Source organism: Pelobates fuscus, chromosome 10, assembly GCF_036172605.1.
Source record: "Pelobates fuscus isolate aPelFus1 chromosome 10, aPelFus1.pri, whole genome shotgun sequence".
NCBI lineage: Eukaryota > Metazoa > Chordata > Amphibia > Anura > Pelobatidae > Pelobates > Pelobates fuscus.
This window is the reverse complement of record NC_086326.1, coordinates 86,441,775-86,457,429: the sequence shown is the minus strand read 5'-3', so window position 1 is coordinate 86,457,429 and position 15,655 is coordinate 86,441,775. Positions and strand designations below refer to the sequence as shown.

General features: G+C 37.8%; 1 protein-coding gene across 1 annotated transcript in view; it reads right to left on the bottom strand.

Annotated features, from left to right (window-relative positions):
* Window positions 1–3,607: 3,607 nt before the first annotated feature.
* The window catches only part of PPA1 (inorganic pyrophosphatase 1), a 75,382-nt gene continuing 63,334 nt past the window's right edge, over window positions 3,608–15,655 (bottom strand). Inside the window, exons 9-11 of the mRNA XM_063434941.1 lie at window positions 13,624–13,693; window positions 5,101–5,140; window positions 3,608–4,054 (exon numbers count right to left, since the gene is read on the bottom strand). Of these exons, the coding sequence (XP_063291011.1) occupies window positions 4,023–4,054; window positions 5,101–5,140; window positions 13,624–13,693 (142 nt within the window). The 3' untranslated portion in view covers window positions 3,608–4,022. The remainder of the gene's footprint in view (window positions 4,055–5,100; window positions 5,141–13,623; window positions 13,694–15,655) is intronic.

The window sequence follows — 15,655 nt, the reverse complement described above, 5'->3', positions numbered from 1 at the left end:
CTCTGCATTTAAAAGAGAATTATCCAAGGCAATTCTTGATGAAATTGCTGCCAAAGATCGAACTAAAAAGTTAAATTATTTCATCACGTTTGTTATGCAGATTGATAACAGACTTGGGTCCAGAGAAATTACTAGAGATAGAACCAGACGTATGGTTATGTCACTGGCACCTCGTTTCTCTAAACCTGTTATCCCTGACCTCTCTATCCAGTCTGAACCTATGCAGTTCGGGGTCACTAGACTGTCAGAGGCAGAGAAGCTGTATAGAAGAAAGGAGGGTCTTTGCTTGTACTGCGGTAAAAAAGGACATACGAGACATGCTTGTCCCATACGTCCGGAAAACTTCCGCACCTAAGAACCTTAAGGGGACAGGTCTTAGGTGTGATGTATACGTCCTCTGGTAATAATCAAAATAGATTTCTCCTTGATAACACTGCTCTTTGCAACCAGAAAAGCTTTTCATGCAAAGCCCTGATGGACTCGGTGCGGCGGGAAACTTTATTGACATGCATTTTGTAAAGAAACACTCCATACCTATCAAGGAGAGATCATCACCTCAGGCTATTGATGAGAGACCTCTCTCTCAACCTCTGATTACCCACGAAACCATGCCTACTAACATGTATATAGGAGCATAACACAAGGAAGACATAAAATTCCAGATAATTGCTCCTCCTTCTTGTCCCATCACATTAGGATTTCCTTGGGCTAAGTGTGAAATACTGGAATGGGGTAAAGACTGTATAGAGAGATGTATGTTATCAATTACCAAGAGAGTGGGCATCGTTACTTTGCCTACCACAATGCCTCAGACCTCCGAAATTCCTGCACAGTACTGGGAGGTTAAAGAGGTGTTCAGTTAGAGCCAGACTAATATTCTACCTCCTCACAGATCATATGATTGCTCCATAAATCTGCTACCTGGCGCCATGCCCTCTAAGGGGGCAGTATATGCCTTATCTCCACAGGAGAGTGGAATCATGGATGAGTACATTAAAGATTCTCTAAGTAAGGGCCACATACGTAAATCATCCTCGCCTGCTGGTGCAGGGTTCTTTTTTTGTCTCCCAAAAATATGGTGAATTACGGCCATGCATTGATTACAGGGCTTTAAACAAGATAACCATAAAAAATGCCTATCCCATTCCCCTTATCGCCTAATTGTTTCAGACTCCAGGGTGCTAGGATATTTATTAAACTTGAACTTAGGAGTGCGTACAATTTGGTAAGGATTATGGAAGATCATGAGTGGAAAACTGAATTTAACACTAGAAGTGGGCACTAAGAGTACCTTGTACCTTGGTTTATGTAATGCTCCGGCCGTATTCCAGGACTTTATAAATGATGTGCTCAGAGACTATATTTATTCTTTTGTTCTACACTTCCCACTACCTAATGGGTTAAAAGCAATTCAAAGGTTTATTGGTTTTTCTAATTATTACAGGAGATTCATCAAAGGTTTCTCTTCTGTGATTGCCCCCATCACCAATATGGCACGTGAAGGGGTTAGTTGTACTGTATGGTCTAAAGAAGCTAGAGAAGCTTTTGAACTTCTTAAACAAAGGTTTGCTTCTGCTGACATAATAATACATCCTGACACTAGCACACCCTTCATACTGAAGGTTGATGCCTCTGAAACAGGGGTGGGGGCTGTCCTATCTCAGAGGGAGAGTCCGGATACTCCTTTGCATCCATGTGGGTACTTTTCTAGAAAGTGGTCTCCGGCAGAGCGTAATTATAATATTGGCAACAGGGAATTGTTGGCCATTATACTAGCACTTAAAGAATGGCAACACCTTTTAGAGGCATTCCAAGAATCCCATTTTGATCATCACTGATCACAAAAATTTGGCATATATTGGTGATGCTAAACGACTGTCTTCTAGACAGGCCAGATGGTCTTTGTTCTTATCCCGCTTTAACTTTATTATCACTTACAGACTTGGTCCCAAAAACATTAAAGCTGATGCCCTCTCTAGACAGTTTGATAATGAATCAGAACAAGAATAAGAGACGTCCCCTATTGTTCCTCCTGAGTAGGGATCGACCGATATTGATTTTTTTAGAGCCGATACCGACATTCTGTGAACTTTCAGGCCGATAGCCGATATAATTTGCCGATATTCTGTACAGGAGAGATATCACAGAATATGTGGAGGCCTGTTTGTGCAAGGTTCCTCATAAACCTACGTGTGGATTGCTACAGCCACTTACCTAGTGTTCCATGGTCCCACTTATCCATGGATTTCATCGTAGAACTTCAATGTTCAAATGGTTATACCATCATCCTTATGGTGGTTGACCGCTTTTCTAAGATGGCTCATTTAATTCCACTCAAAAAATTGCTGTCCTCACAAGATCTGGTTCTTATCTTTATACATAGTTATAATTAGAAGTAGGTAGGCACATTCAATCAAAACTAAATAAGAGAATAACGACAAGTTATTTAAAGGCCAGATGCTCACTTAAATAAGGTCCTATTCCCAGAGGACCACATAAGAATACAAAGAATATCCAATCAAGGAGCACAACCAAAAATGTGATTTTTTTTTTAATTATTGGATAGGTACAAAAAAGATCAATATCTCACAATGCATATCAGAATAAATCAAAGCACGACTCACATACTGATAATGTACAGAGCATAATCAGAAGTTATGTGATAATATCCAAACAGGATATATAGCAAATGAATACTTAACTACTAATGCAATTATTAATTCATAGGCAAAGTCTGTGATGAGATTTGATATCTCTATGAATTAATAATTGCATTGGTAGTTAAGTATTCATTTGCTATATATCCTGTTTGGATATTATCATATAACTTCTGATTATTCTCCAACGCACGTTTAGGGGTCAAAGGCCGGTTACAGCCAATCGGATCTGCAAGAGGGTTATTTAAACTCATTTCTCCTTTCACTCATTGCCCTGTCGTGGTTTCCCTTAGTTGGTGATCCGAGAGTGTGTTCCTGAGCATTTATTTTGGGTTATTAACTTTGAATTCATTTGGACTTCCTTGAATTCTGGTATCCTTGACTTTTGGCTTTCCCTCATCGTTGAGTCTCCTTCTGTGTCCCTGACCTCGGCAAGTATTCGGACTAGTCTCTGGTACATTAATTTTGGCCATTCTAAGGCCTGGTAAGACGTTACCTTTAGTCGTAGGTGTGATATAGTTCTACGTGCTGGATCAACTAGTAATCCTGACAGATATGGGCTGTATGCTTCATAGCAAACTGTGTTTCTTTTGACCAATACTTTCACTTTTAAACTTTACAACCCCATTTTGGGGTGGATGTTGGTCTCTTTGCATATGAGCATTTCACTTTATAATTCAGCCCATCTAATTGTATCTAAAATAAAGCAATGGGATACAATGCGATTCTTTTTAATAATCTGAAAACTGTATTCATACCCAAACATCTATTGACAAGAAAGTCTTCTTGCTGAGTCTTTTACTCTATTAGCATGAAATATAAATATATATTTATATTTAACTGTTCTGACCTTTTCTCGGATATAAGCAGCTCATCTAGATTAAGTGGAGACAATGCGTGAATGGGAGAGTTAAGAGGTTATGTTGACTCACAAAAGACACAAAGGCATGTTTGTCAACAAAACTAGAATTTATTTCCTTCTCGTAATGGGAGATCCTACACAGTAGTTGGTTTGTTAAATAGCCATTTTATCATTTATTGCATGCCAATTCTGCTGTCACAAAAAGAATAAAATAAACCAATAATACGGTTGCACAGAAAAAAAGGTTTGCACTGCCCAATTATCCTGCAAAGTCTCAATAAAAGCATAGATTGTTGTTGTTAGAGTTCAGATGATTGTTGTCTTGGTCAATTATCATGCTATTCGTCCATTTGATGCTTCAGCACAATGCATGGCATAGTAAGCTATTTAGCACTCAAGAGTTAAAATCGTTTTCTGTTATGGATTTTCAACCAATATCCTGCAGATTCGAATGTCTGGCAGACGACATGCAACAATTGCTGACAGTCTCTTTCACTTTATAATTAGTTCTTCTGATAATAGAACCACTTGTCCACTGTAAAATGTGATGAGACAGAAGAAAGTTAGAGTGGAGAGGAACAAGAGAAGGAATAAAAAGAAACGTTTTCAAATCACACAAACAGCAACATAAAAATAATGAGCTTTCAAGAAACACCAGGTTCTTTCAGAAGCTGTAATAGAACTGTAGGTTTCAGAAATGAAAAAAGGAATAATGGGTAGTATTTACATTTGGAAAAACACATGCTGGAGTAAACAGATTGTGGGTGTCAACAGATTTGTACTGTGTTATACACACCATCAGCACTGTGGGGCAGTGAAAGCCTGGGACACATTTCTAGTTTGAGGTTTTTTTTTTTTTTTTTTTTTTAATTAGGGTATTGCCTGAAAACACTGGCCTGTGCATATCTGTACACTGCAGGACTATCTTTCGCTAGTAATGTAAGCAGCTTGAGAAAAGTTATTTGCCTGAGTCGTGTCACTAGTGCAATGAAACCTACTATTGAAGATGTGCAGCATACAGGTCAACATTCATGCAATAGTCATCACGTTTCCATCTTTAACAGTTTGGGAGTTTGTTATTCCATATAAATTTCAGTTAAAAACTGCACAGCCAATCGTATCTTTCTTTAACCTCACTTTAAACTGTTGTTAAACGGAACACTCCAAGAACCAAAACTACTAAAGCACACTGTAGTGGTTGTGAAGTCAGGAGTGCCTTGGCAACACCTCCCAATCCCATTGTAAGGAGTCAAACTGCTTAAGCTTCCAGCTTGTCCAGCAAGCTCTGCCTCTCCTGCGCTGTCAATTTGCATTTACATGTATCTCTCTGCTACCTTCTGCCACCAGGCTGCCTGTCAATTAAAGATAGTGTTTAATTGTTATACTGGTCAATAGCGGTGATCAGGTAATGGAAAGACTTTAGATACAAACCATAAGCACATAAAATGTACGTGGGACGACTACTTTCTCGACCACTGATACTACAGAGTTTCTGTAGCCATGGTTTATACATTTTGCTCTTATTCTGCTGCACTAAAAAGGACATGTTTAAGAGGATACCATGAGTCTCCTAAATCTTACCGTCTGCAGGGATTGGGCTGTCAGGTCCACTAGCAGGGGCCTGGAAAAAAAAAAAAAAAAAATTGTTGAAGTATATGCATAACGAAAGTGTGATTGCGGTCACAAACAAAATGGAGTGATGTAAGGTAAATTTAGTTTTTACTTTAAAATAATATTTTATATGATGAGACAAATATTTAAATGAATAGGAATAAAAGGGGAATAATAAACAATTTAAGGACGTTAATTTCTGGCAGAAACCGAATATTAAAAGATAAAAGAATGTTGAAGACGATTTTAATTTAGCTTTCAGGACTGGAACTTCCATTAACTACAGCCCACACTGCAAAACACACACTTTCATTTACAAGTCCATTTAAAAAAAAAACAAATATCATCATAGCAACATTTTGGTTTTCCTGTATGAAACTTAATTAAAAGGGAAAAAAGGAGAAAAAATAAAATAAAATAAAATTGACACCAACTTATTCTCCAATTTCATTTTAGTGAATAGCTAAACAGTACAGCAGGCTTATTGGTCTGTGGTTTTAACAGACATTCTGCTATAAAGAAAGTTGCTGTAAGAAGTAGATTTTATCTCGAAATTACCCTGTCCCAGAATCCTTATTAATCGATACATCTTACTCAAATATCATGCTGGTTATGCTTTAGTGAAAAGTGGCACTTCGGTGTGGATACAAGTTGGACTGCTTTATGGCTTTGTGTAGTACAGTGCATTATTTCAGAATGTTCTTACAAGCAAATGTTAGCTCATAAAAATTTAAAAGAGGTGAGGGCTGCGCCTAGGGCCAATACCAATAGTCTATAACAATAAGAACCAGACCAAATGTTCTAAAAGAAGATACAGCAAACAAGTAGGCCTATATGGATAATAGAACAGTGGAGGATAAAAAGTCCCAAAAGGACAACAGAATAAAATAGAAGGGTAATCCTCATGGGTTGATCCGTCTGGATAATAAAATATTCATATAAAAGTCATATAAAAAGTCTCACTGATATATCAGGATAAGGTAGGGGTGCAATCCTCAAGATGGTTAAAATATCCGTATATGTGGAGAGACAAGGGGGAAACGAGAAAACAGCCGATAGTGTGATATATATCCAGGATCCAGTGATAAAATGAGTAAAATCAAGGTAATAAACTCACATTTGAGAGAGCTCTAACCATCTCTGCGGTGAAGGGCGTGTAAGCGGTATGTTCCCCGTTAAAGGATATAGTGGAGAGGTGCATCCGTCAATACGGTCTGATTTTTCAGTGCTCCAGGAGATGGATATATATATATATATGCTTTCAATATATAAAGGAAAAGTAGTAAAATATGTAAAATGTACTTACAAGTATAGAGCAGAAGGTACTGGAATAATCCCCACCTCGGATTGCTTGAGTACAGGATATAGTAAAATAGAGTAAAAATGCCAGGGAAAATAAAAAACGTTTTATCTATTTTTATATGTTCTATTACTCTTTTTATCATCTGTTTCTTGATTGGTTGACCCAATTTTTGGCGCCAATTTTAAACTCATACATCCCTATTTAAACTATGTATGCCAGGTATGATATTCTATACAATTTTGATAAAGCCTCATAAGGTGAAACGCGTTAATGGCTTTAATTGTGTATTTTAAACAAAAAACGTTTTTGGGTTACTACTTTCCTGTACCAATTCTCTTTTTATTGTATTTTATATGCACTTTATTTTCCCTGACATTTTTATTCTATTTTACTGTATCCGCTACTCAAACAATCCAAGGTGGGGATTATTCCACCAACACTGTGTTAATAGACCAGTACCTTCTGCTCTATACTTGTAAGTACATTTTACATATTTTACTACTTTTCCTTTATATATTGAGAGCACTATTGCTGTTTTTTATATATATATCCTGGAGCACTGAAAAATCAGACCGGATTGACTGACGCACCTCTCTACTATATCCTTTAGCGTGGGATCATACTCAAATGTTCGTTATTACATTTATTTTACTAATTTTATCACTGGATCCTGGCTATATCACACTATCGGCTGTTTTCTTGTTTCCCCTTTGTCTCTCCACATATATGGATATTTTAACCATCCGGACGGATCAACTCCTGAGGATTGCACCCCTACCTTATCCTGATGTATTAGTGAGACTTTTTATATGACTTTTATATTAATATTTTATTATCCAGACGGATCAACTCCTGAGGATTACCCTTCTATTTTATTCTGTTGTCTTATTGGGACTTTTTATCCTCCACTGTTCTATTATCCATATAGGCCTACTTGTTTGTTGTATCTTCATTTAGAACATTTGGTCTGGTTCTTATTGTTATGACTATTGTTATTGGCCCTAGGCGCAGCCTCACCTCTTTCACATGTTTTATAATGGTCTTGAGGGATTCCCTTTTTTGGGTTGCTGCCCTTTAGTTTATTATCTACGCGCTGACTCTTCCCCCCTGTTCTAAATGTTAGCCCATAGGCTGCTGTGATGAAAGATGTTTACACACATGGAGGTTAAACACATGCACAGTTAAGGGATCCATAGCTGGAATTGGTCAAGAAAACAATGGAGAAATGTTGACAGGCCATGTATATTGACAAATATTTCAAGGTTGCAGTGTTCCTTTGGAAAGATTAATGGATTTAATTTATGAGGGTAGATTGGTTAAAGCGTCAATAGCAGAAGTATAGCAAAACACCTATATTTTAGAGAACACAGATTGAATGTTGGGTATGGGATTTCTCTAAAAAGTCATTTGATCCTCCAGTCCTCATGCCACTAAATCTAGATCAAAATAAATGGAAACATTCCATTACATCAGATTTTTTTCTCTCCATCATCTCTGCCAATCTTGGTTTAGATTTTGCAATGTGACCGTTTACAAAAGCTAATAGATTACTAAACAATCCCAGTTTCGATCTCGACAAAGTGCAAACACTTTTCAATTTGAGAACAGATATTGCAAAAGAAGGGGTAAGATTGACTTCTATGTCTGATTATTCTACAATATCATAGTGAGCAACTCCCCTCTTAATATGTTTGTATTTGGTTTTATATTTCTCCTATGAATAAATTTATATCTCCTCTCCTATACATATTTCAGACTGACGTTTCTATAGCTTAAAGTGGCTCTGTCACTGTCTGGTGTTTAGCAAATTTTGCAAAGACATCGCAACAGTGACTGCTTTGCCTGGTGTCCAGGGAAAAGTGAGCTTTGCTTATCTGAACCTGTCCCTTGTGGCTGCCACCATGGTATTCCTGCTAGTTCTCTTAAGCTTCTGCCAGGAGTGCATGTGAATGTTGTACTCTAGCACAAATGTGAGGATATGGAGGATCCTAGATGGCAAAAGCTCTGTCTTTTGTCAAGCGTAGGTAATATACCTAGACAAAGTAGTTCCTGGTTTGTCTTTGTATATCTTTTGACTATGTTGGAATGCCAGTAAAATTCCAACACGATCAATGGGAGTGTTATACAAGTGCTCTCATTCTGCATTGTATGTTCAGTGAAAAGGGTCTTGCATATTTCTAAACTGCCTCGCCAATGGACAGTTTATCATATAAGTCATCAGAACGGTTAAATCTTCACTGTTTGTATGTCTAGTGTGCATTTCAAATGATGAATGTCATATGAGCAATATTAATATTGACTCCACAATTCAGTAGGAATACAGAGATGCCTGCAGAAAGCTAATAGAAGGTGAAGCCTCACAACTTTTTCTACTGTAAAAATAAGTGGTAATGGTGCCTAGAGATTCTGTGTAAGCATGCTTATATTGTATTTACTTTCTGTTAATATATCATGGTTATTACCGAATCCAAGAATTGTGGAAAAGTGGCCAGGAAAATGCACATTTTAGGCCAGATTAACTGCATTGCAAACCCACTCCAAAGTAGGCAATTTTTTCCCCGGCTAAAACTTACAATTCTTAATTTATCATCACGTAAATGTCTAAAAGTAATTTTCCAATCTATTCAAACAAGTGCAGTTACTGAGGGTCTTAAAGGACCACTCTAGTGCCAGGGACCCCCTCCCGCCCGGCTCCGGAAAGGGAAAAAGGGGTAAAACTTACCTTTTTCCAGCGCTGGGCGGGGAGATCTCTGCCTCCGATCCTCCTCCGTTCCGCCCCGTCGGCTGAATGCGCACGCGCGGCAAGAGCTGCGCGCGCATTCAGCCGGTCGCATAGGAAAGCATTTACAATGCTTTCCTATGGACGCTTGCTGGCTCTCACTGTGATTTTCACAGTGAGAATCACGCAAGCGCCTCTAGCAGCTGTCAATGAGACAGCCACTAGAGGATTTGGGGGAAGGCTTAACCTATTAATAAACATAGCAGTTTCTCTGAAACTGCTATGTTTATAAAAAAAATGGGTTAACCCTAGCTGGACCTGGCACCCAGACCACTTCATTAAGCTGAAGTGGTCTGGGTGCCTAGAGTGGTCCTTTAAAAGATATCCACAAGGTGCGGACGGGGCCTAGCTACTGACCGAGCAGGACACGTTACAGGGGCTCCTTGATAAAATTCACCGAAAACGCTGACAACCCATACTTTACAGCTATCGAGAGCCCCATCTCTTGTCTGCTCTGGGGACACCAGCTCTTTGTTTTAGACAGTGGAGTTCTGAGTTTACCAAGGGTGTCCATTACACCTTGCGTCTGACGCCTACTCATGCATGTGAGGCGGGGAATGTAGATGGTCCCCTGTTCCCGACAAAAACGTCTAACTGAGCCCCATCACCCCACTCCCTTGAACCAGCCAAAGGGGATGCAGCTTCTAGACACAGACCCTTATTTAGAGCTTTTCCAGGTTGTGGACTGTCTCGGGACTCATAAGTTGGTGGAGTAATTGGACAGTGTGTGCTGGTTGCAGTACTTGGGGCTGGGAATGCAGGGTCTGGGTGAGCAAATGTGCCTGTTTGGCTGATCACAGCAGGGTCTCTTGATTTTTATGTTGCCATCAATATACATTTTGTTGTATGAGCATAGGCTGATATATTGCTATCTCCTACCAAATATATAAATAATTAGCTCAGACAGCAGTTGTTTAGTTGTTTAGTCTTTTGTTTGTCATATTTTACTATGAGCTTACCAGTCTGGTATCGGTTATAACCGATGAAGTTTCCTTAATGTTTACCTGGTGGATCTGTTTCAGGCCCAAATACAGCATAGCTTTTCTGTGGTTTTTTTTTTATTTTTAAATTATATGTATTATTAGAATAGGCCTCATTGTTTCTTCTGATTAATTTACCATTTAAAATTGTGCACTTCTTTCGACACATGTACCTTATTCCACATTAAATCTATCTTGAATTTGTCTCATGAGAACATGCTTACACCTATCTGCCTGTTTCTGTCATTGAACTACACAAAAAAAATGATATGCACAAGCTATATAAACATCAAAACAAGGTATTTGCAATAATCACAAAGTGAATGATTACATGCTGGTACATAAATACTACAGCCCCTTGCTTCTAATCTAAAGTCTGGGAAACTGCAGGGGGCTAGAAGCTTCTCAAACAATGGATTAATGTTCAAGTAAAGAACTATCACTGCTTTACATGGGTTTGCTGTATAATTTATTATTGAAAGAATATAATTAAAGCTGTGATACATCATGATTCAGTTTCAATACTTTGCTGAATTTTCCTCATATGCAAATAAAACCAGTACACATTTCTACAAAACCCTAGCTAATGACATGTTTAATTCCATTTCATTGAGTGTAGGAACAGCAAAATGGATAAAGGACAATTACTATAAAAGTGGAGTTTTTGTTCAGCTCCCTTATGCTAATAAAATATTTTCTCCCGTTATATGCCACTTTTCTGCTTTCTTGTCAGTAATGATAGTGGTCTGGGAGAAACAGATTTTCTATAATAGTTGGACATAAAAGGTAAAAAACAAACAAACAAAAATAATATTTTACATAATGTTTAAGGGGAAAAGCAAACATTTCACGTAGTCTCGCCTGACTGGGCTTCGTCATTCTGTACTAGCCCACATTCAAACAAATAAACTGCATATTTATGGGAAAATGAAGATCTGTCTAAAATAAAGTTTCCCTCTCACACAAAATGAATAAAAATAATTCTCAATATTTCTGACAATAAGCTGGCAGCTGTCTGAAATTCTGTAACGCTTCTCCCATGGCAAAGTTCAGGCTTTGAGGGGCAATGCTTTATATTGTTTTGTCCTTTCCTTTTTGCTATAAAAACATACTCTGCAGTGGGAGACGGCATTAACCAAAGCAGACGAAAAACAAAATAGAACACAGCTACAGATGATAAATACGGTGAGAAAAAAAAAAAAAAAAAAAAGTTAATCAAATGAACCACAGAAAAGATAACAAACTCAATCACTGTATTACAACTACAGGGAATGCAGGACTATAAAGGGAGAATTTGGAGGACTAAATAAGTCACTGGTTGCAAATGTTAACTTGTAATTTAACCTGTTAGCAACACAAGTCAAACTAATGCAGATGTTTTGAGTGCATATATAGAGTGGTGTCTGGTGGTATTACACCATTCTATATATTTCTCCTAGGACATTTTATTCTAGATAGGCTATATGTTAGGTCCAGGGGAAGTCGTTCACATTGTTAAAAGGACACTATAGTCACCTGAACAACTTTAGCTTAATGAAGCAGTTTTGGTGTATAGAACATGCCCCTGCAGCCTCACTGCTCAATCCTCTGCCATTTAGGAGTTAAATCCCTTTGTTTATGAACCCTAGTCACACCTCCCTGCATGTGACTTGCACAGCCTTCCATAAACACTTCCTGTAAAGAGAGCCCTATTTAGGCTTTCTTTATTGCAAGTTCTGTTTAATTAAGATTTTCTTATCCTCTGCTATGTTAATAGTGTGCTAGACCCTGCAGGAGCCTCCTGTATGTGATTAAAGTTGAATTTAGAGATTGAGATACAATTATTTAAGGTAAATTACATCTGTTTGAAAGTGAAACCAGTTTTTTTTCATGCAGGCTCTGTCAATCATAGCCAGGGGAGGTGTGGCTAGGGCTGCATAAACAGAGACAAAGTGATTTAACTCCTAAATGACAGTGAATTGAGCAGTGAAATTGCAGGGGAATGATCTATACACTAAAACTGCTTTATTAAGCTAAAGTAATTTAGGTGACTATTGTGTTCATTTAAGTATCACATTCATGTTTTTGCCACTAAGTGGAGTGCGTTTTAGATTTTACATATTGTTGGTCTAGAGGCCCTTTCTGATCATGCTTTATGATCTTATTAAGATAGATAACTAGTACCACTGTCCCTGGAGTGGTATCTTTTCTGGAATTACCCTAAAAACTCTAGATTTGTGTAGATGGTTCTAGCTACTGCAAGACAATCCATCCTTCATATCTAGATTTCCCCAAATAAAATGACCATATCATAATGCCAATCCAAACTAGCTTACATGTTTAAATTGGACTAGATTGAGACCTCCCAATCAAAGGTGTAGGGTTCCCCAATTTATAAAATATTGGGAGCCCAATGTTCAGTCTCAAGGCTCCCCCCAAAAAGTCCCTTATTTACTTGCCAGTTTACCATCGGTTTTCTTTGTGAGTCTTTTGTGTGAAACTTCCACTCCTGCCTATTTCACTTGTTTTAACCCTGGATCGGACCATGATTTTTCTAAAATGTATTATTTTACTTGTATATTATTACATTTTGTATTGCTTTAATTTAGTTTTCCTGAGCTTTATTGCCAGGTAACTGGTATTGCAACCCCGACACCCATCTGCTTGTTAAACAAAATGTTTTAAAAAAAAAAAAAAAAAAAGAGAGAGACATTCAAGAGATTACAAGGGTATTAGTAAAGACACACTTGGAGGATCAAGAGATACACACAGATGAAGAGGGGTATTGTATTGAATACAATTACAACCCTTTATTTGATTCTTGGGATTGTCTGTCACAACAATCACATGACAGGGAAACTGATCATTTGAGTTATACGGGAGCCCAGGATGCACAGACCAACATACACTACAGCATTTGGGAAATTGCTAATCTTTGGCTACTGTTTAACTGTCAAAGCAGTAGCATGGTCCACACAGGAAGTCTTCACACAGAGAACAGCTTGCCGTACACAGCCATTCCACACTTAGGAGAGCATCAGGTGGGTCATTACAGTGATTCATCACTTGCAGAAGCAGGCTTTTGCTGCAGGGTTTGCAAGGATCAGGAACAGATGTGTCTCACTATGAACGATCACATATGGGATGAATTGGCGGTCACAAAAGGACTGAAACATACTGTACATGTCCTATGACATCAAGTGGATGTATAGAAAAACAAATCAAGAACAAAGAAAAAAAAATGCAACATTTGAGGTTATGCTTAAAAGTAAACGGCTGACGTGAATGCTTTGTTGATACAATTTGTTTTGTCTGTGTTTCAACCTTTTAACAGTATTTAATTGTCCTTTAAGTATCTCAGGGCATTGTGAAATGCAAGATACACAATACTTTTCTTGGTAAAACCACTCATAAAATAAAAAAAATAAAAAAATACATATTGCGCAACTCACAGCTTCCACAACGGCTTTAGCTACATCTTGCTTGCAGACAAAACCGCTTTCTTGTATTGTTGTATTCATACTGGTGGAAGAAGACAGGATAGATAAGATAATTAAACAAAACAAAAAAAGACTTCCCAATTACATTTCGATTTTAGTATAGCTAATTAACATCTCGAGAAACTAGGGAGCAATACATTGCTCAAACACAAGACAAAAAAAAAAATACGTTACATTTGGTAAAACATCTACCGCAACAGAATAAACAGATGTTTTATAACTGCAACATGTTTATCAAGAGAATAGTGTTTTCCCGGCAGAACCAATCAGTTTGACGGTATTCTGTTGGCAGACAACGCAAAACATGGAACATTTCAAAAACTGCTCTTTTGGAAACTTAAAAATATGCTCCTACAGAGACTACATGTTTTATTTCCATCTGAAAAAAAAAAAAAGAACATGACTGTTTAGCATTTTATTTGTGGAACCAAGAATTTCCAATAGCAACAGAAACAATGACTTGCTATGATTGAAGTAGTACTTCAACACCCCACACAGGTTCACAAAACCACTAGATCCCACATGTTGCCCACACTGGTCTTCATTTAGGAGTTACACCAATGGAGGTCCAAAACCTGTAACATTTGCCCATCTACTGAGCTGCATCACTATATTTAGAGAGGACTATGCTAATTAATGGACAATTTGATCAATGTTCATATGTACAGGACTCCTGATGTGCTGCACTCAGACATTTCTCTGTATACTTGATTCACAATAGGATGTTGTTGCTGCAGATATTAACCAATTTTCTTTGTAACTGTTTAACAATGACAGATATGCTATTGTTGTAATAAGTGCATTATCTCTCTGTTATTATGAATCCTGCTCAGCCTTTCACTGTAATGATGATGAATATGCTGCACAAGTGCCTTATTGTAATAAATAATAAAAAGAGTATTATGAAAAAAAGTAATACTCCAACATTAAAAATAAATAAGTAAATCAAATGGAGTGTTTTATTTTTTTTACAGTATGGTCTGTTCCTTTAAAATTAAATACAAATCCACAAATCCCAAGCTTTTTACTTACCTTTTATCCAGAAGCAAGCAGTCTGTGCTGGACAGACACTGCACTTTTGAGATAATCCTAGCTGATTATCTTGGGCCAATCCAATTCTTCAGGGAGAAACACTGATGCCCTATGGTGCATGGCAGCTAATTAGATGTTCCTCATTGAAAACCACTGAATCCAATACTTGTTTATGAGAAGCATTCAAAATGTCAAGGCTTTTAATTATTGAAAGTCTTCACTAGGAAGTGCCTCTTGTGAATGCCTTATTGACAGCCACAAAAAGCATTCAGACTGACAAATGTGAACAATGCAGTTTGTGAGAAACTGCAGGACTTTGCACCACAACAACCACATTACATTAGGATGTACTGATTTAACTTTTTTTAAACCAAGTACAGTATAAAACATCCTTTATATTATTAACTATGACTAAAAGATCCGTGAGCCAGTGCATTCAGGAGATCTCATGGGCTACAAGGTGTGCCCTACAGTGTCCATGATTCGGTTTTGTTTAGTTTTTTTGTGCCGATTTTTTTCTATTTTACGGTTATATTTTATGGAAATTAATAGTGTAGATTGCATGTCAGTCACTATGTGCACTTACGTGAGCACACAGCGCATTCTCTTTTTTAAATTTTTATTTTTTTATAAACTAAAATCCTTAAAGGGACACTATAGTCATCCAGACCACTTCAGCTCAATGAAGTGGTCTAGGTGCCAGGTCCCCCAGGTTTGAACCATTCAGATGTAAACATAGTTTCAGAGAAACTGCTATATTTACATTGCAGGATTAATCCAGCCTCTAGTGGTAGAGGTGCTTCTGCGACGCTGAATGCGAAAATCGCATCCAGCGCGCAGAACGTCCATAGAAAAGCATTGAGAAATGCTTTCCTATGGACTGTTTGAATGCGCACGCAAGCTCTTGCCGCGCATGCGCATTCGGCTCCACTCGGGAGCTGGCGTAGGCAGG